Source organism: Trachurus trachurus, assembly GCF_905171665.1.
Source record: "Trachurus trachurus genome assembly, chromosome: 16".
NCBI classification, from domain to species: Eukaryota; Metazoa; Chordata; class Actinopteri; order Carangiformes; family Carangidae; genus Trachurus; species Trachurus trachurus.
The window spans coordinates 3443370-3464743 of NC_139902.1; the positions used below are offsets into that span (position 1 = coordinate 3443370).

General features: G+C 44.2%; 1 protein-coding gene across 1 annotated transcript in view; it reads left to right on the plus strand.

Moving 5' to 3' along the window:
• Positions 1 to 21374, plus strand: part of sema6cb (semaphorin 6Cb) — a 142099-nt gene that overhangs the window by 117539 nt on the left and 3186 nt on the right. The window contains exons 16-18 of the mRNA XM_083989804.1: positions 70 to 128; positions 688 to 738; positions 5204 to 5359. Of these exons, the coding sequence (XP_083845930.1) occupies positions 70 to 128; positions 688 to 738; positions 5204 to 5359 (266 nt within the window). The remainder of the gene's footprint in view (positions 1 to 69; positions 129 to 687; positions 739 to 5203; positions 5360 to 21374) is intronic.

Consider the following 21374-nt stretch of genomic DNA (forward strand, 5'->3'; position numbering starts at 1 on the left):
TCTTTTGTTTTTTTGTGTGTGTGTGTGTGTGTGTGTGTTTTTGTGTGTTTTGTGTGCGTCTGTCTCCAGAGGCGGGTTTGAGCAGGACGTGGAGAACGGCTACCACCAGCACCCGGATACCTGCCACGGTGAGATGGAAACATTTATTTATTCTCAGTGATTTACATAAGCAATAAAGAGAGAGAGAGGGGGGTGTGTGTGTGTGTGTGTGTGTGTGTGTGTGTGTGTGTGTGTGTGTGTGTGTGTGTGCAGCTCAGCTCAGGGCTGTTATCAGATCTGGATGGCAGAACGGCAGCAGGAACAAGTGATTGCAGCTCCAGCAAATTATGACGGTGCATTATAATGTATTTATTTCAATGAGGGCAGCAATTCAGTTCATGATGAAGAAGCTTGAAGAGCAGTTTGTCCACCCCCGTTCACACCGCAGCACCGCTCTCCATCTTTTTATGTTAATGAAGCATCTGCTCATAGAAGTGTGTTTTTTTTCTTTTTTTTCACTTTGTTTTATGTAAGAGACAGTGGGTTGTTTACAGCTCTTGTGCTTGTGTCTGTGATGTGATGAGAACTGCAAACAGGACAGATTCAACAATACATGTCTCCCATTAGGAATGATTGAATTGTAGCCCAGAATAACCGCACACATACACAAACATATACTGATGTTTCTGTGTGTTTTCTCTTCTCCAGATGTCCTGGCGACCACTCGCAAGCAGAACACGGCGCTCGACTCAGCGTATGGTCAGTGGACACGTCTTTATCTCCTCACTGAGCTTCCTTCTCCCTCCTGAGAAGGCCTCTCAGGGATCTAGTGTTGAAACCAGGCCCAAACTACTTTTTTTTTTTGTTTTTGGCTTGATTCTTTCAGCAGCTGCCTTTTGTCTTTTTTGTCTGTCAGCAGCCAGGACTTCCAGGAAATACAAATTAGATTTTACTGGGATGGTTCTGGCTCCAGACTTCTGTTGGTCATGGGACAGTTTTGAGGTCAACTGTCACCACAGAAAATCACATTGTATTTAGTATTTTATCTGAAGCAGCTTTTTTTGATGGTGAAACAACAAGTGGAGCCATAATGTCGGTAATGGAGACAAAATATCTGGATGCACAGCTACAGGAGGTGCAGTGCAGTAGGTCTGATGGAGCAGGAAGTCTGTCTGCAAATCCAAACAAAGACAGGGGTTTTAGGGGTTTTTTTGTTTGTTTTTTTAAGTTTAATGCTCTTTTGCTATTCCCCAAATGAGTTTGGTCAAATCTGAGATTTGTTAAATACCTGTCTGATCATCTGCTTGTAGCGCCACATTATGTAATAATGTAATAAATGTTCACCTAATGATGTAATAACGCCACATTTTTTAATAATCTGCCACATTTTGTAATATAATTCTTATACGTAATATGTAATAAACTTTGCCGCATTTTGTAATAAGTTGTTACATAATGCGCCAAATTATTACAAAATGCAGGTGTTGCACTTTTTTCATGAAAAAAATTTAATAATTTGGTGCATTTTGTAACAACTTGTTACAAAATGCACCAAAGTTTATTATTGTGTTCAAGAATTTTATTACAAAATGCGGCGTTATTACATCATGAGTTGAAAATGTATTACATTATGACGTAATGAGGCGTTATTACATAATGCAGAGCTACATGCTTCTTGTTCTTTATGATTATGGTGAGGAAAGCATAGGCCAGGGCTAAAACTCAAAAAAATGAAAAATGAAAGATGAAAAGAGAAATAGTACTGTATAGGCAGTGCAGTTTAACCTGTACAGCATATTCTATACACTGGGGCAATGCAAAGCTCTTTACCGAGTAATAAAATCTAAATGATAATAAAGGATACAGGTTTATAATAGAGTGATTTACAATTTAACATCATCACATTCCTGCAGATGAAGTGTTTCTGCTCACTAGCGGTGGACGTGCAAGGTTGCAGAGCACTGTCGCTGGTCCCTCCCTCTCTGTCCAGCAGCTTAAACATTGAAGCCGCTGTCTGCAGCGTTGGCCCTTGTGATGGACCAGGAGCTCTGCCGGCCCGGCTGCCTAATGCCCTGTATCAAGAAGGATCATCATCCCTGTCACGTCCCATTACTCCCCTGCCGGCCGCGCCGCGCCGGCCCCCGGCACGGCTGGAGCAGAGACAGAAACGCCGCCGAGCTGGCTCGCCCAAGATGGAGGAGGTGGCGTCGGGACAATTTCCCTCCGCCGCAGCATTCCAAAACATTCACTTTCAATGGGATCGCCGTCGGCCAGCCTCATTTGCTTTTATCTACACGACCGAAAGCGCCCGCCTCAACTTTTTTTCCAGGAGTTTTTAAGACTTTGCTCAAAGTCGGATCTCTTTGTCACTGAGCAAATTGGGACCCAGGGGAGCTAACGGCGGCGGCCGATCCAACGCGGTGATTAGTATCGGCAGCACCGCAGCCCATCATGCTGGAAGATGTCGGCCATTACGGCTCAGCAGAACCATCCATCCTGCATCTCTTCCAATCTTTCCCCCCCTCAGAACAGAGGCCGCTTTGTGTGCCAGAGGCTTCGGCCCAGACCTCCACACTCCCACAATGCATCAGTGCTCTCTAAAGCCTCCCTGCTGGAGGAATTACCACTCGGTCGGTAGCAGGACTTGATGAGCGACCCTACTGTCTAATCCTACGGGGCTCTCGCCACCCTCATGCTCCACTGCTCTGTTGTTTTGTGTTTTTGTTGTGTTTTTTTTAGTGCCTTTTTTTCTGGTTGATTGACACAAAAAAGCCTTTTTAAGTCTTTGCACTGAAGATCAATTATGAGCTTTCCTAGATAATAAAAAAGCCCATATGCCAAACAAAGCTGTCGTCACACTGGGGCTTCTTCGCCCTCGTTCCACAGAGCAACCAAAGACCTCGGCCTCCGTCTTTCTTCTTCTTCCCTGTCGCCCAAACAATGGCAGCCCGCAGAGAGAGAGAGGGGGAGAGGGGGGGGCTGGAGTCAAGGTAATCAAACGTCCCTCTGTTTTTGTAGCTCATCAGCAGTGAAAGAGGATAAACGACAATGCCATCCTACGTGCACACTCACAGCAACACAATTGTGATAAATTGAAGTCATGATGAAGTCCTGGAGCTTGTTGTCCGAGATGCCGGGGCCAAACGCCCCCCGGTGCGCCGTTTTAATTTGCCTGGCGCAGATGGTGAACCGACGGGGAGCCGGGAGCCCCCCCTTCACCCCCCCCCCTCATTCAGAGTGAACGCCGTGGACTGGCTCGCAGCGACAGAGAGAGAGAAGAGAGAGCCCTCTGCCTGGGCTCCCGGTGCGCGCCCCGCACAAAGCCGTGATTACGGCCGCCTTATTAGAGCGGGGGGCACAAGCCAATACCAGCATGCTGCTCGCCGGACCTCAAGGACAACACGGAGCTAATAACACAATCAAGATGTGGACCGTGTCGCGGAGATAAATACGTCTGATAACAGGAGGGCCCGGCCCCCGGCGCGCTCCTCGGCATATGTTTTGAAATGAGTCCAAATGTGGCCGAGGTAACGTTTGCTGCTGCGCCTGGAGGTGACGCAGCGCTCTGTCAAACAGCTCAGCCTATTGAGGTAGTGGAAAAGAGCTGTGGTGAAAGAAAGAAAGAAAGAAAGAAAGAAAGAAAGAAAGAAAGAAAGAAAGAAAGAAAAGACATTACCAGTATCTATTTCAACTTATCTGTGAAAACACTTAGCAGAGCGGACGCAGACGGGTGCTTCAAGTTCAAGGCCGCTAAAGAAAAATACTCTGGAGTTTTCATATTGTCAAAGCTCCTTGAATAGCATTCATGAATGTTAGCTCACTTCATACAGTCATACCAAGCTGTGGTACGACTGTGTGAAGAGTCACAGAATGTGCTGTAAGATCTACAGCGCCTCGCACAAGTATTCATACCTCTTGATCTGTTCCACTTCAATGTATTTTATTGGTATTTATATGATTCAACCAACACAAAGTAGTGCATACAGTTAATTCTGAAGTGGAAGGAAAATGATACATGATGTTGAAGATTTTTTTTTACAAATCAAAGGCATGCAAAACATGCAAAACACCATTGTGTTAGAACGGCCCAGTCAAACTGCTGTTCACAGATGTTTTCCATCTAATCTGACTGAACTGGAGCTATTTATTTATTAAGGACAGTGCACTGCACATTAATGGACATTGCTGTACAGTAAATGTGCCAGTGTTAGCCAAAGGCTCATTTCCAACTGTAGTCCTCCGGCATGATGTTAAAAAGACCTCAGGCCATTAAAAAAACACAAAGACAAGCACACAAAACTTATAATACATAAAACAACAAGTGGACAATAATACGCAGAGAAAACCAATAGGTACAGTGCAAGATATTTCATCTAGAGGCTTTGGATAGTAAGTAAACGGAACAATGGAAGACCATGGTCATTGGCATAATGTATGATATGATGTATGAAGTTATAAAGTGCTGCAGTGCTCATATAAAAGTCCAAGTTTTAATTAAATTAGAATAACTGAAATTGGGAGGGATGAAACTGTCAGGGGTGAATGAATGGGATGGAGGTGCAGCAGTGCAAAGACCAGAACTGGATTTCTTGTTGGAATTGTGCAAAGAAGAATAGGCAGTGACATTGCAGTGTAGATGTGCAAAGGTGGTAGAGACTTCCCCCGAAAGGTGAATACATATGCACGACACACTTTTCAGATTTTTACTTGTAAAAAAAAACATGTATCATTTTCCTTCCACTTCACAATTATGTGCTACTTTGTGGTGGTCTGTCACATAAAATCCCAATAAAACACATTGAAGTTTGTGGCTGTTACGTGACAAAGTGTGGAAAAGTTTAAATACTTTTGCAAGGCGCTGTAGATCTGATTTGTTTTTGAGTGTGATGATGACAAGTGAAGGATGTGTGATGGTGTGTGTGTGTGTGTGTGTGTAGCTTTGGGGCAGCTGTGTTGAGTGTCTGTGTGTGAGTGTGGAGCCGAGGTGCCGGGTGGATGGACCTGTTGCTCTGTGTTCTCATCACCTTCTCCCACCATCATCACTGCCTCTGTGTGTGTTAACGGGTGACGGTTTTTCTCTCCACTCAGGACTCACCCTCATTTTTCTGCAGTTTGATTGTCCCGGCTGATTCACATTTCACTAATCACTCACTCTGTCACCCTTCCTCCCTCCCTCCCTCCTCCTCCTCCTCCTCCTCCTCCCCTCCCTTCATTGCAACCACAGGGAAGACCACACCCACAAGCGCCAGCACAACCTATCATGGGGCGGCATTCCCAAAGGAGGCAGGTGACCCTGAAAGAGGTACAGGTCCTGATGGCCCTCCCCCAGTGGGGGAACAAGGGTCACCTGACTCGGAGCCAATCAGTGTGGAGATGGAGGGTAAGGGGGGGAGGGATGTGTGTCCTCGGTCAACTCTGACCTGCAGGGTTTTGCACTGCTGGGCCCCTGAACGCCTCACAGCACACTTCTTCTAACCAGCCTGACCACTAACACTAAAACACAACCTCATGTTTCACTCTGGTAAAACAAGCCTCCCACTTCCAAGCACGCACGCACGCCCGCCTCCACTGTAACCAGCTCCCCATCATCCCCGCCTCTGTTTCCATAGCGATGTGGTGGACAAAACGGCTCAATGTAGAGACGAACTCGAACCGACACATCCTGTAAAAAAAGAACGCAAGTTTTCTTTCGCAGCTTGTGGTGAAGGACGGGTGTTGAATAGTGGATGAGAAGGAGTTGTGAGCAGTAAAAAGCAGCTCCTGTTCATTGACCATTCATGAACCCGTGTGGCGGCGCGCATGCTAATAGCTGGGATGTTCTATCAGGGTGAAGCATCACTTTCATTAGCTCACTAACACGTAACTCTCCACTTAAAGCAATCTCTCAGATAAAAGCAGCAGCACCGCTAATCAAGTTTTTTTTTTCTTCTCTTTTTCCTTTTTGATCCAAAAACTTCATTAATCTCAACTTTATAATTATATCAATAATAATATTGATGATGAGGAGGGTGATAATGATGGCAATTATAATGATAATACTGTATAGTGAGTGACAGCTAAATAAAACAGGCACATCAGAAATCTAATTAAAGTGTCTTTGTGTAGATAAAGCAAAGGTGAATCACCAGCAGAAGGGCAGCCAATAAAAACCACAAATGATAAGTTATCAATAAAAACAAAACTAGCCAATGAATAAAATATAACTGTGGAAAGGTGTGACTGAGGATCTCTGGTTCATAAACTGTTCTGAGGTCATATATAAAACCCAGGGAGCGGCCGTGAAGAGCTTTATAACCCAACAGCGTGATCTTAAAATCAATTCCAAACCGTAGGGCGAGCCCATGTGAGGAGGCGATGCTCCATTTCCCCCAACAGCTTCACTTCGGCCTCGAGGTGAGACGGTCCGACTCTGAATGACAAGCGCTGTGCTGTCGTTGAGATGCAGCGAGGAGAAACATTAGCGGAAGGATCATGTCGTCGTTATGTTGAGCCATACATCTCAATGTGCTCATTACAACAGCCAGGAATAAGAGAGATTTAATGAGTTAAAGAGATACCGCGTCGGCTCTAATTAACTCCTCAAATCAACCTGAGTCTAAACAACGCTGCTCCCGCATGAACTTTCCCTCATCTTTTATTTAACTCGTCAGCTCAAATATTCCCTCAATGTTTTCCCACAAAACAAAATTCAAAGCACAAGCCAGGTATCATCTCAGCCTCTCTCTCTCTCCGACACTGTTCATTTACATTTATAATTTCCACGTCCCATTTACAGAACACCACGAAAGTCATTTCCCCTCCACAGCCAACGCTGACTCTGAAAGTCTGCAGTCCTGATGTGAACCTGCAGCTGCTGTGACTCAGTGCAGTGTGTCACTGGGGGTCTCTTTCATCAGCCTGACTTGAAAAGATTTAATGTGTGGTTCTTGGATTTACGGCCCACAATCCAATGGAAATGACTAAATCATATTAATACTTCAAATTGAGCCCTGATTCATCTTTGATCACACGCTTAAAAACAATTATCAACAGAAAAGTAATTGAATGAACAAAAAAAAAGTAAAATTTATGAGTGAAAAAGAGTTAATCTGCTAAATTAAATCAGGGAAAAACCAGTCTCACATAACACAGACACACACAAGCGTTTAATAGCGAACAGCTAGGTTATGCAACAGGTTTGGTTTCTTCACGCTGTTGCTTTGCTCCGGTGCCTCTCCCCCTTCCACCTGTTTTCCACCAAGGAAGTTCCTGGTAAAAATTTAAGGAACTTTACTGGAATGTCTCGTATAAGACCCACTGGACTCTTTTAACTGCTCTTCCTGTTGTTTTTTCCAGCAGTGTAGATGCTTTCCACCAATGCTTTTCTTCTGTTAAAGCAGAGGTAAGCGGAATATTTGTGTTAATATAAGTCTTAAATAGTTCTATCTTCCAACAGCAATCACTTACATAGAGTGTTTGGTCTGAAACACAGGTCTGTCAGTCACTCTGCTCTGCTGTAAGCCGAGGAGAAAACTTTCCTTGTATCCTACAACCTTTATCCAATGAGGAGAGAGAACGGCATAAAGGGGCGGTCCTCTCTGTGTGAGCAGCCAAGGGATGTGCGTGAATGTGGTGACGTAGGGACGAGGGCGGGGACTGCTAACTCCATCGGCTGACAAGAAGTTAGCCAAAATGACCGGATCGCTTACTTCTGCTTTAAGTTTTAAAAATGCTGCTCATTTTGGCGTGCCATCCCGCTCTGAGTTTACCCAATCAGCACTGAGTAAACCTGAAGCCCAACCCAGGAGTTATTTGGGGCCGCTCGGAGTACTTAACCCAGTGTTTTTCAACCTTGGGGTCGGGACCCCACGTTAGGTCACCTGGAATTCAAATGGGGACGCCTGAAATAAAATATTTTTTAACTAATGATTATTATTATTTATTTATTTTAATTATGATTAAAAACACCACGCACAATCTTACACAACAGTATTCTATACTTTCACGTTCTCAGATGGAAAACGAGGTCAAATAAAATGCAGCATATAAAAATATCTGAGCTGGCGCTTCTTGATTAACGGCGCAGGGTCACCAGAAATTTGTGATGTCAAAATGGGGTCACAAGCCAAACCTGAGGCAGGGATTGGTTTAGCTTTAGCCGTAAAAAAAAAAAAGTTCTGGGAGATTCTAGTCCTTCGTGGGCGGTTCCTGCTATGGAGACTCGCACCAAAGGCCCCAGCCCCGGAAAATTATCCCAAAGTTCCTGCAGTGGGAACTCATGTAGGTAACATCCTGATCGCAGCTGCCTGGGTTGGAATCCAATCCAATCCTCTCTCCAGCCTGATTCATTGTCTTTCACACTGTCCTATCATAATAGAAATAAGATAATAGAAAAAAAAGAAAAAGGTTTGATGAATTCTAACTGTTCCACTGGTGTTGTCATGATGAATATGGTCTGTCCAGGTTCTGATGTCCAGTCGACCAGACCACCAACAACATTCATCTCAGAGCTTCAGCAAATATTGTCTGCTGTTTTCCAAGCATTCACCAGCCTGTACAGGCTCATAGAGCAAACTGCACCACTTATACCTGAGCAGTTTGTCAATGTGTTATTTATTTGGTCTGTTAAATATTATAGAGCAGTGAAATGCAATTGTCAGATCACTGCAATGTAACACAAAGAGAAGCAGCAGCAGCAGCAGCAGCAGCAGCAGCAGCAGCAGCACATCATCGTCCTGAATTCAGAAGGTGGCATTGCTATATTCACAGCATCTGTGCTGGTAAAGAAAGTTAAATAGAGGGATCATTCATGAGTAGAGGTTATATGTTTGGCTCAATATTCATCATTCACAAAATAACAAATGTCAGAGATTTTCTGTAACGTTTCCTTCAGGAACAGAGAGTTTGTCTCTGTGTTCACGTCATCAAACGCGTTAACCAGCAGCATCTTGAGCCGCCGCGCCGCTGCATCCAGCTGCCCCCGTAAATGACACGACCTATGAAACTCCAACCAGTTCTTGAATATTTAATTACACCTTGATCTTTATAGGCTGGAGTCTCATTATTTCTTACATTTTTAATTTGACAGTTCACACTCATGCTGATTAACATTACAACCCCTCGAGAGGAGGAAAGGAGCCGTGTATCTGTGGCGAGAGGCGCGAGAAAACCTCTGCGTGACCCCGATGGAGAGGGAACAGAAACAGGCAACAGGGAGAGAGAGGAAGTTTAATGTGTCTCCTCTCCTGAAGAGCAGATTCCTGCAGGTGTAGGTAGAAGATACAGCTCAATTGGATGTGATGCAGCAGGGACAGGTACGGTGGCCCAGAGGGCTCAACGCTCTACAACTGTAGAAAACACATGCAAATAGACAAAACTCGCTTCAAATGCAGTCCCATAGCGCAATGAATGTCTAATTCCAAGTGTTTCAGTTCCATCCTTTGCACCATAGCTCCAATTAAGTGAAAAAGCGCTGAGTCGGCTGAAATGCACTCGTGCTATTTGATGCTTTTTATTTCAATCGTCACTTTTGGGCATCAAAGAACCCATCCTTCCAGGTTCATCACTTTTTAATGTCCCCCGAAAACACTTCCATTGTGTTGTAGGATTGCATTAGCAGCACATTTGTGTCTTTTTTTTTTAGTGCGTTTTGTTAAGCCGCAGCGCACTGACCCCCCCAGGGCCACCGTGGATGAGGCAGCGCGGGGGCCAGGGTTTTTGTCGTCCTCTCGCAGCGCTGCTTGTTCAGGCACAGTGTCAGGAGTCCATAAATCCTCAGAGGGTCGAAAGAAGCTTCCATTCACACACACACAGGCAGACTCTGTGGCTGCGATGATGAGCTGCTCAGGCTTAAATGAGAAAAGGCCATAACAAGTAAATAACCAGCAGGGGCCTGAGCCAGGAAGTCAGACAACAGAGAGGAGGCTGGAGGGGTGGGGGGTGGGTGTTAGGATGTGCTAGAAACAGCAACACAATCTATTCCAGCTGGCCACTGTGACGCTGCCAGTTCAATCAGAGAGGAGCCGGGCCAGGCCGGGCAGGTTGATAAGGCAGGAGAGGAGACGGGGTGGAAGTAACAGCATCACAGTCCCACCAGGGCCTCCACTCTCCCTCTCCCACTTCCTGTCCATTTCTCACCACCTATCTCTTTGTGTCAGTACTCTCCGCAGCCCGCGCACAAATCTCCACAAGGTGGGCCGCTGGTAGTCTGATAGTGGATGGAAATAGAACGACCAGGCAGGAGAAACAAAGGCACTTGAACAACAGTTAGAAAACACAACAGCAAAGTGGATCTCTCTGTATTTTATACTGGTCGTTGTCAGGGTTGGGCACGTTACTTTTAAAAAGTAATTTGTACTTTCCCCAAAAAGTAACTGAGTTAGTAACTGAATTACTACATTATAAAAGTGATTAATTACCAGGAAAAGTAACTATTGTGTTCTTTTTTTTATAAAATGCTCAAATACGTCAAATGACTTGGACTCGCCCTCCCTAACCTCCAGTTTATCTGGAACTAACCAACTCACTCAGTATTCCTCCACACAGACAGTCGTGTTTTACCTGTGTGGAGGAATACTGAGTGAGTTGGTTCCAGATAAACGTTTTTTCTTTCCAACTAGTTGATGGACTGAAAAAGTGTATATAATGCACATTTTAATGGGTCTATTATTCTGTGACAGGGCTTCTTGAGTCAAGTAACGCCACTTTTTATTGGCCCTAACAGTAACAGCGTTATAACGTGGGGAACAGTAACTTTTTTGATTACGTCGGAGGAGGGGAGGAACATCAAACTAGTAGAGAAACTCCCTTTCTTCTCACTTGAAACTTTTTATTCAGCCAACGTTTCGGTTGATTACTCGTTACTGAAAAAAGTAGTGCCGTTAGTAACATTGTTATTTTATAACGCCGTTAAGGTCATCTCAGATCACTTCCTTCAGTACCAAAAAGCATTTACAGTACAGCTCCTGTAAACACACAAACATTAAACTAAAGCCATAGATTAAGACTCGGATGAGAAGTGAGAGCGAGAACATCGACTAAATGACTAAATGAAAGTTTAATCAGGTGAAATGTGGAACAATAAATACAGCAGAGTGGTACACATGTAGCTGTCAGTGCTGTGGAGCGTTGAGCTCGGTCAGAGACGCTGATAAACCAGTGAAGAGAGATGATCAAAAGCTGTGAGCTCAACTTTTGACTTCAGATTAGTCATGAAGGACTGAGACCTGACTCAACACTGCGCCGACGTTCAACGCGCTCGGTGTTTTTCAGCCTTAATGAGCAGATCTGCACTTTAATCAATACAGCATCTGCTCCGGCAGCATAATGGCTCTGGACTGGCTCTTCTATACGTTAGAGCGTCTCTGTCTGAGTGGAGTGTATTTTCCTACAGAGTGCCGACTGTATACCTACGGCGTATTAATTATGTATTCAGCTACAAGCACTGTCAAAACACTTCTGAGTGCACAGCTGGAGCCGAGAGCATCAAGTGTAGATGCTAATGGCTGACTGCAGACGCTGCTGCTGCTGACACACTGCTTCCATTACATGTCCAACTCAGGCAGGTGTGAGGGAGTGAACCCTCAGAGTCTCAGAGAACAGCTCTGTTGGCAACAACATAGTCACCGCGCCAGCTAGCTGCCAAGCAAACATTAGGGTTTAGTCAGTGTCACTTATTATTAACATTAAAGCTGCATCTTCCAGAGGGGGTTAGGGCTGGACTTACTCTACATAATTAAATTGGTGATTTTCTTTATACCACATTTCCTCATGTAGTATAGTGACCAGGGCCTTTATTTTCCTCAACTGCCCAGGGTACTGGCCCTTATCGCTTCCATTCAAGTCAATCAGAGTATTTCCACAGCATGTGGTCCGTCTGCGGCCCGTCATAGCTCCGGCAGTCAGACGGCGACTGTCCCAGGCAGAGGACTTTATGTTTGCCCCAGCCTGTTTTTGAGCCGGCCTTTATTTGTTCATCTAGATAATATATAATATCTTATTATAAGAGACCTGGTTCTTAATTGAATACCGGCTTATAATTGAGGAAATACAGTAACTAATCTGTGCAATCATCAGTGACCCTGTTTCACCAGTATTAGGAAGTTGTAGGAGCGACTCTTAAAGAAGACGAGTAAACGTGAACAGAAATGTCAGAGAGATATCAACAGGAAAAGCTACAAGTAAAAAGAGCAAAGGCAGCCATGCAACATAAACCCTGTTAGTTCTAACCACATTTGTTTGTGTAATTCCCGTGTCTGTGTTATCGACAGATAAAAAGCGGGAGGTGAAACATCCGCTGAGACGTGGGTAGCTGCATTAGATTATGTAAACACCAGGGAAGACTAAAAGGCAGGGCCGGGAACCTGTTGACCCGCTGTTATTTAGAAAAATGCCAGCAGTCAGGTTTCACTGCCGCCGCCTCTGGATGGGGAATACGCCCACGTCCACGTCCAGCCCCGAGCGCGTCAACACACTAAACCCGTGTGCTGGCAGAAGCGTTGCTCAGGACTGGTGGTTCCTGCGTTCTGCCCCTCTCTCCCGCTCTCTGCTGTGATCTGACCTTTCCCTCCACTCGGCCGCTCATTTAGACGAGCCGACGCCGGTCGGACTAAAAAGCCAGGCTAGCGGCTAATTTAGCTGACATGCAAAGGGAGATGGCTCAATAATAGAAATCAAGTGAAGCAGGCGTTTCCAGACTCATTAGAACGCTACAGGAGGAGAGTAGAAAGTGAACTCGGGCTGAACCTCTCTGCATGAAGAGGGGGCCGGTGTCCTGGGGGGGGTTATTTATACTTCTGAAGACCATGGCAACAGACAGGGCCTGTATCATCCAGTCACTGATAGAGCTCTGACTGCGTCCCCTCCAACCACCGTCACCACGTCATCTCCTCAGAGCCGCTTCACTGCACATCGGCTTCAGCATTTTCTATCATGAATATGTCCACCTCTGAGTGAATAAGAAGCAAAAAGAAACAAAAATATAAATGTGACCCTTCTCAAATATAACCTACAATTAAAGTCCCCCTAAAGAGGCATTTTAAAATTTGTAAAAATGCTCTGCTATGACTATTTTTTGATTAAAATTGCTTTCCCACAAAAAAGTTGTTTAAAAAAGCTCCCAAATAGGCTAAAAACAGGTCTACTATTTCTCTCTCATTGAAAAATCCAGATTATATGAATATTCATGAGTATGCAAATGCATCATGACACGGACACATGAAACAGAAAAGCGAAGTAAAAACACAAGGTTTAACCCTGGTCGCCCACATTCAAGGCAGCGACTTAACCCCAGTTTTTTCAGACTCTGGTTTTGAAACTGCATTTTCAAGTCTAAAATGCTCAGTTATGGCATGGATTAGCAATTTTGCTCCTGAAATGCCTTGTAGCAGTAGCCAGGCTAGCGCCGCCTACTGGTTCCGGCAAATTTAATTTGCCTCAACCATATAGTCAGGGAACTAGCAATGCGTTTCGGTTTGCTCCGTCCGCTACCAATCAGCGAACAGACGGGTAAGTGAAGGCGATGACGTTGAACTCAAGCGCTCAAGATTAACCTATGAGCTTAACCGGTGTATAGCACACGTGACCACCAAGCAGCAGCGATTAGTTGAAGCAAATGTAAGCAACCGCCTCCCGGAAGCAAACGAATCCCTATGGCTCGTGTTCAGACGCTATATGAAATGTAATGAAGTAAGCGGCTGATGCATCAGGCTATTGTAGCAGAGCCCACACACTATATTGACATGTTAATAATTTCAAAAAGGGCATTTTTGGTTTAGGGGTCTTTAAAAAAAAACTATAAAATGTCAATATTCAGTGTTGAGAAAATATTAGATCCATCCAGCCCACACAAGTGTAATAAAACAACCAATATCTCAGTGACCTTTAACCTTGAGTTTCAGCAGCTGTCACTCATTTCAAACCCTGTGTGTGAGGTTGAACATTAAAATATTGAAATCAGGTTTAGATCGCTGAGGGTCAGATGGAACAGAACACACTCGGTGTGTGTGTTCAGTGTGACCACCAGCTGCCACTTCTCACTCCTCTTCATCTTTTTTAACCCTTTTGGCTGCTCTTCCATGATTTATCACAAGTCAGGCCAATTTACACACACACACACACACACACACACACACACACACACACACACACACACACACACACATACTTACTACAGTTTTTGAAACCTTGCTGCCAGTTTAAACTCCCTGAGTCATAGTTCTGGTGTAATGGCGCTCATTAAAGGTCACACACAACAGGGCCATTTTCCCCTCTGCTCAGCTCACATCCACTCTGCAGTCATTATAATGACATCATGTTTTACTACAAAAACACACTCTGCAATATGCTGTAAAAACGAACCTTAAAGGCATTACACACACCGCCCTCCATAACTGGCACTTTTTTTAATGGCTCTTTATTTCCACATCGGCCGTTAAAGCTCGGCTCGGTGTCAGTCATCGTCATGGCGATCCACGGGGCCCACAGTGATCAAATCCACCCACGCAGTTGTCCTGGCTCTTAGCCCCTAACCCCTTACCCTTTAATCTGTCTCGCTGACCTCTGGGGAGCATTTCTCCCGTTTTACCTGCCTGTTTTCTTTTCCTTTCTTCTTCTCCTTGTTTCAGTTGGACTAACCCTTTAGATGTACCTGCCTCCTTTGTTGAATTCTCTCTCACTGACCCTCTCCACCGCCTTTTTACGATCTGCCTCTCTGGGATTTACAGCCGATGGCTGAAACTGTGCACAGGTATTTAAGTGGCCTGCCAGCAGTTTCTCCATCTCTTAAAGCAGCAGTTCACTCCAAAGACAGCCACACACTGATAGATGTGTGCTCCAGCTATAAAACCAGGATTATTTGGGAAATAAATGTTATATTTCCAAACAGAGATGAGCAGATGTTGTTTGTTATGAGGGGGTGGTTTCTGCTCCAGATACAGTATTTTATTCTCTGCAGAGTGAGGTAGGAACTCCACCATACGGGAGGAGGCTGACTTTGGTGTGGACTGTCTCTTTAAGTTGGTCGGTGAAGACAAGATTCTTCCAGTGCTGCCTTTTCCCTCTTGGATCAGACCATCGACAGGCGGAAGTTTGCATTGGAACCGTTTTGCCTCACCAGCCGCTTAATAGCAAATAAACAGCTCTTCCTTTTTTAAGTTTCTGACGCAACTGCATGTAAACGGACGGACGTCAGCCGGTGCATGTGCTCTGCCTGGTCTAACGGCTTGTGTTGAGTTCATCAGATGCTTCTGTAAAGGGTCGCTTTACCCAGACTGAAAGATGACATTATTTCCCCGCCAGGCTGATAGTTTGATTTGATGTTCTAAGAAAATGAAGACATTGTTTGCCAGAGTCAATAACAACTCTGATTTGTTCCATTAAAAGTCTGAAAAGTCACATTTGACAAATTCACCTCCAATTGGCCGTTTCCTCTGTAGAAAGTAATGAAATATTCCTGATTAGGTTTGTAGGTTGTTTATTGAAAGACGACATTTGAGTTTTTCAAATTCAATGTTTAAACACTTTAATCAGCACAAACAAAATCTGGACAATTCTCATTTCAAAAATAATGTGTTGTTTTCTGAATCTGAATGGAGCAACCCTTTAACCAAACTCCCTGTTGTATATGAGTGTTAGAAACCAGATGGATCAATACAGTACGGCTGCCTGGAAACCTGACTTTCCCTTTAAAGCACAGGTGTAAATATTGAAGGACTTCATACAGACAGTGTGGCTGTGATTGCCAGATGCCACTGCACGCTTAATTTACCAGTATTCAATCAAAACTGTAATGAAATCTATGCTCTGTATGCACCGGCACACCTGCAATGAAATGCAGTTCTCATTACTACTACTTTTCAATTGGAATGGATCCGTTACATTTACACCATATCACCTCGGCTCGTGTGCATATATTAAACTGCATCCAACTGGCTGAGCACTGAGGTGGAATATTATGCAAATTCCTAATAACAAGTGTACATGATTGAATTCACTCAGTCAACAGCCAGAACCCTGCCTTCGCGCACACACACACACACACACACACACACACACACACACACAGCACGTACTGTAGACCTCGAGTGCGCGTCCTGACACACACGTTCATGCTCTGTTTGCTAACCATGTCTGTCAGCGCGCAGACATCAGGTATTAAAACTGTCAAATTACCAAAGCTCACGTCGACGCGGCTGCAGAGCTCGCTCCAGCTTTTCACCTGGATTTGAAAAAGGGGAAAAAAAAAATAATTCATTTGTTCCGATCCTCAACCTGCGGGGTGTCTTTCAGGAGTTAAATTGTTATTTTTAGTGAGGGAGAAATAAATCTGCAGCATTAACGGGGGGGGCGGCGGGGGGAAGCGGCGCTCGCCTATGAAGCTCGGGGCCATTTCGTCTCGTTGGCTTCTCGCTGGGATGGAGTAGCCATTAAGGGAACAATTACATGCACTTGTAAGCTTGTGGAAGCAGAAACTAATTAGGGGCTATTTTGGAACGTCTTCACTTGATGCGCAAAAAAATAGAACACAAGTTGTTCTCAGGTTACAAAGTGTTTAAACGCACCCTTGAGAGAAGAAAAAAACTCTTGACGGAAACGGAAAAAGCAAAAGTTGCTCCTCCGCCGAAAATGATTTTCTCTCCCCGCGACCTTGATAGTGGAATAAAAGTGTCCGCTCCTGCCCAGCCATGTTTTAAATTCCACCGTTGTAGAGTTTCTGATGTTTTAATGTCTTTAATGCCAGAATGAGACTTCAAAGTTAGTGGTAATTGGTGTCATGGAGGAGCGTTATGGCTGCTGTACTCTTAATGAAGCCGATTCCAGCTCTCAAAGACAGTAGCCATTTACTTAATCGCTCACACGCTTTAAAGAGAAGTCATCACTTATATTGTAATTTGTTTTCAGACTCAACTTCATCACCTGCAGAGGAAAAAAAGAAAAAAGTACTTCACACATAACAACAACAGCCAGACCTCCTTATACTTTATTTCACTTATGCAGAAAAACTATGGCCAATTAGTAAGAAGCAGCAACAGCGACGCGGTGGAGGAACCTGTCTGTTTACGTAAGGGTCTATTTTTAACAGCGTGGATGGGAGCGTCGTCTTCCCACGGAGCGCCGCGGTTCTTCTCCAACCGTATCACAGCTGTGCTGCAGAGCGCCGGGCTTCAAACCACCGGCAGAGTGACGGTCTGTCACTCACCCCTTCACGTCTGTCTGTCTCTCACTCTGCCACCCTCCTCCTCCTCCTCCAAATCTGCTGCTCTCACATACATTCACTCCTTCCCTCCATCTCTTTTCTTTTTTTTCCCCTGCTCTGGCTTTTCATCCCCTCTCCTTCCCTCTCTCCCCTGTCTCTTAGATCTTTGAGTCCTCTCACACTCACTCCCCTCTTCAATGCCAGTTTGTCACCAAGGTTGAATTTCATCCCTTCATCTCCCCTCCTCTTTTTTTCCCTCCTCCTCCTCCTCCCCTTGGCTGTCACCATCCCTCTCTTTCTCTCTCCCTCTCTTTCCCTCCCTTGACTCCACTCACGCATCCCATCTGTCTTTTTACCTTTTGGCAGACTTGGGTATCTCTATATTAAGCCTTCGCCGCGCCGAGTCGACACAGAAATGTTTTTACAGAGGAACACTGACGCTGAAGCAATGTAAACATGAAAGGGAAGTTGTGAAACGAGTGTAAAGCCGCATTAATTATCACATTTACTTAAGGTGATGATCCCTCCCCCCCGCCCCCGAGTTTTTTTTTTTTCAGATGAAAAGTATACAGCTCTGGAAAAAATTAAGAGACCACTTTCATAAGTGTTTCTTAAAAGCATCTCTACATGTATGACAGTCATTCTTTTCTTTTCTTTTTTACATACCAACACAAACACAACTCATTCTACTTAATGAGACACTGATGAGGTCATCACCTGAAGATTATAAAAACCACTGCTGGGATTAAACATCGACATTATCCCACAAAAACTGATTCATAAACACTTCCTGAGTTAAAATATTCTTGCTGTGTTCTTTAGGAATATATGAACATGTTTTCTTTGCATTATTATTATTCAAGGTCTGAAAAGACTTGATATTTCTGTTATTTAGACTAGTTTAGTCATTAGCCAATAAAAGCTCTAAATGACAATATATTTTTTTTTTCAATTTTGGGAGAAATGTAGTTGGTAGTTGATAGAATAAAACAAAAAACATTTAATTTAAAGGGACAACAAGGAGTTTTGGAAAAGTGAAGTGTTTTCACACTACATTTATGAGCCTCCGCGCACCGTGAAATTCTTTGACCGGCGCAAGACAGACTCATGTTTTCATTCATCAAGAATTAAAGTCAGAGGTTGGAAGACGATCACATACCGTCGTAGTTCCCACCATAAACGGTGATTCGGCGGCTTTATTCTCATGACTCGCCACGATACCGAAAGTAAAGAAACGCTGGTTGGCTCGACCAGCATCTCCACTAATAATAACAAAATAACGATAAGAGACAAAACGATATATTTATCGAAAATAGGCCCGTTAACAAGTGTGGGTAGCGTAGATTCATCCACATTAACGTGAGACTTTTTTATAACCAAATAGAAACTCCTCGTTGTCCCTTTAATTTTACTCAAACATATACCTATAAATAGTAAAACTAGAGACACTGATCATTTTGGGAGTGGTCTCTTAATTTTTTCCAGAGCTGTATATCAGTGTCGTCTCAAACCCAAGTTTCCAGCTTCCATATGTCTGTGGAGCTGTGGAACAATACAACACAACTGTGCGCCACCTAGCTGCCTGCCAGGCTGCTGCCATGATTCACAGCCTCTTAATTTTACTGTGACCGGTGGCACCATATGTCCCACATGGCCGGTGATTGAGTCATCCAGCCTGCTCATGAAACATGTTGTGACAGGTCGTCGGGGAGGCTCTGGATTTGTTTACCTCAGCTGCGCGCCTCGCTCCCCCCACCTACCCCCCGCCGCGCCACTTGACTCATCACCCCCCTCTCTCTCAACCAGGAGGAACCCCTCAACGGGCCGGTGAGGGGCGAGGGGCGAGGGGAGGTGTCGCCGTCCTGAGGGAGCGGATGAGTCACAGGTAGAGGGAAGCTACAGGAGGTTAGAGGAGGCTGAGACCACACTGAGATGAAAGCAGACGTTCACTGCTCATTACAAAAACCTCCACTGCCAGCGCCGAGCAGTCAGAGCCCCAAAAAACTTGGAAGTGTAACACTGGAGGTGATTGGCGTCCCGTGTAATGAGGCACTATATATATATACAGCTCTGGAAAAAATTAAGAGACAAAATTATCAGTGTCTCTAGTTTTACTAGGTATAGGTATGTGTTTGAGTAAAATTAAATTACATTTTTTTTTGTTTTATTCTATCAACTACCGACAACATTTCTCCCAGAATTGAGAAAAAAAATATTGTCATTTAGAGCTTTTATTGGCTAATGACTAAACCAGTCTAAATAACAGAAATATCAAGTCTTTTCAGACCTTGAATAATAATAATAATGCAAAGAAAACATGTTCATATTTATTCCTAAAGAACACAGCAAGAATATTTTAACTCAGGAAGAGTTTATAAATCAGTTTTTATGGGATAATGTCAATGTTTAATCCCATTTTTATATAAAATCAGATGTGGTTCAGGTGATGACCTCATCAGTGTCTCATTGAGCAGAAGGAGTTGTGTTTGCGTTGGTGTTTAAAAAAGAAAAGAAAATAATGACTGTCATACATGTAGAGATGCTTTTAAGAAACATTTATGAAAGTGGTCTCTTATTTTTTTCCAGAGCTGTATATATAAATATATATATTATATATATAGCCCAAGATTAAAAGAAGAGGTATTACCAGGCTCACTGCAGCATCACGTTTGATTGCCTCTCCCACTGGGATTGCAATTATGATTTATGAGTTTTTAATGTGGTCATAAGTCGAGGCAATCAGGAGAATGAACGGCTAAGAATTGAGGATTTTTAATTGGAAGCTCCATTCAAAGCGTTATTTCCAGAGAGATTATCGTGCACTATGGTGCCTCTCTCTCCCTCAATGTGGGGAAAATGTCGAAAACTAATGTACTGATACGCGACAATGAGATAATAAACCTCGACAAGCGCTAAAGTCTGTCTTCAGTTCAGATACCAAGAGGACAAAGTTTCACCGTGGCTTTTTGTTACTCTTCGTGTTCGGAATGTTCCACCTTTGTTCCATCTCAGCCCCCAGTGGGACAGGTACAACTGGATTTCAGGGGCATCGTGCTGTAAACAGGGTCAGATCTTTGCTGGGCAGGACAGGACATAAAGACAACTCAGTGTAAACAGGCAAAACTGTTCAAACAGCAGCTCCTCTTAACACCAGTTTAACGAGAACTCCGGTAGCTTCATAACCTGTGTGGTAAACTTTAGAAACCGTCGGCCGGGAGCATCACAGATCCGTCATGATGACAGCCCAAACCAGCGTGATTACATTTTCCGTATCCTTTCCAAGCCGCAATGAGATTCAGGCGGATTAAAGCTGCCCTGATGAGGAGGCGAAAACCTCGTCTTCCCATTTCACGGGTTGTGTAGTTAGCCTGGTGTAAGGAGCCTCTTTAGGCTCAAGAAGATGAGGTTAGATGTCCCTCATTTGCGCTTTTGTCTCTTGTGGATTCGTAACGAGTCCCTGATCAGATTCTCCCTCTTTTTAATATCCCCTAATATTTGCCTCTAATCACATGCAAACAGCGAGGAGCGGCTCTTTTTGGCCCCTTTAACACACACTCATTACCTTTAATAATGTTCACCCAGGCCTCAGTGAGTCAGGAGGTTTTTATTCACACCCTCCTCTTCACTGAGATGAAATCCTTCAGAGATGCCCGTCTCAGAGGGGCTGGAGGATTTCATTAGATCTGAAGGATTTGGGGTTGTTTGTGGTTTTGCTGCAGAAAACCCCGACGGTGCTCAGGCACAAAGCAAAGGCAGAGATTCCCCATCTGGTGAATTTACCCATAATTGTTTCCCAGAAAATCACATAGTGTAGACTTTACTGTTCTGTATGTGTGCAGAACTGGTGGAGATGACTTTCTGTCGGTGCTGCTGACATAGGAGGAGTATTCTGGAACACAGAGCCGTCAGTCCGTCACGTCTGTCACTTCTGTTCAGAGCAAAGATTGATGCTGCGTTCATAACAACTCAGAGGTCGGGATTCCCAACTCGGAAATTTCCGACTTCCGACATCATTGCGTTCACGCTGCAGGAACTCGGAAGAGAAAAAACATGGATACCCGAAGGAAGTTTGGCATGTTGTGGCTCATACTGTAGCTTAATACGAAAAATATATGCAGCAGCAAATTATGTTTATTTTGGAGGCAAATGAAGAGGAGAGGAGACGCCACAGACGAGTGCACATAATGTTATGGCCTTCATAACCGTTATAAACGTTATTTCT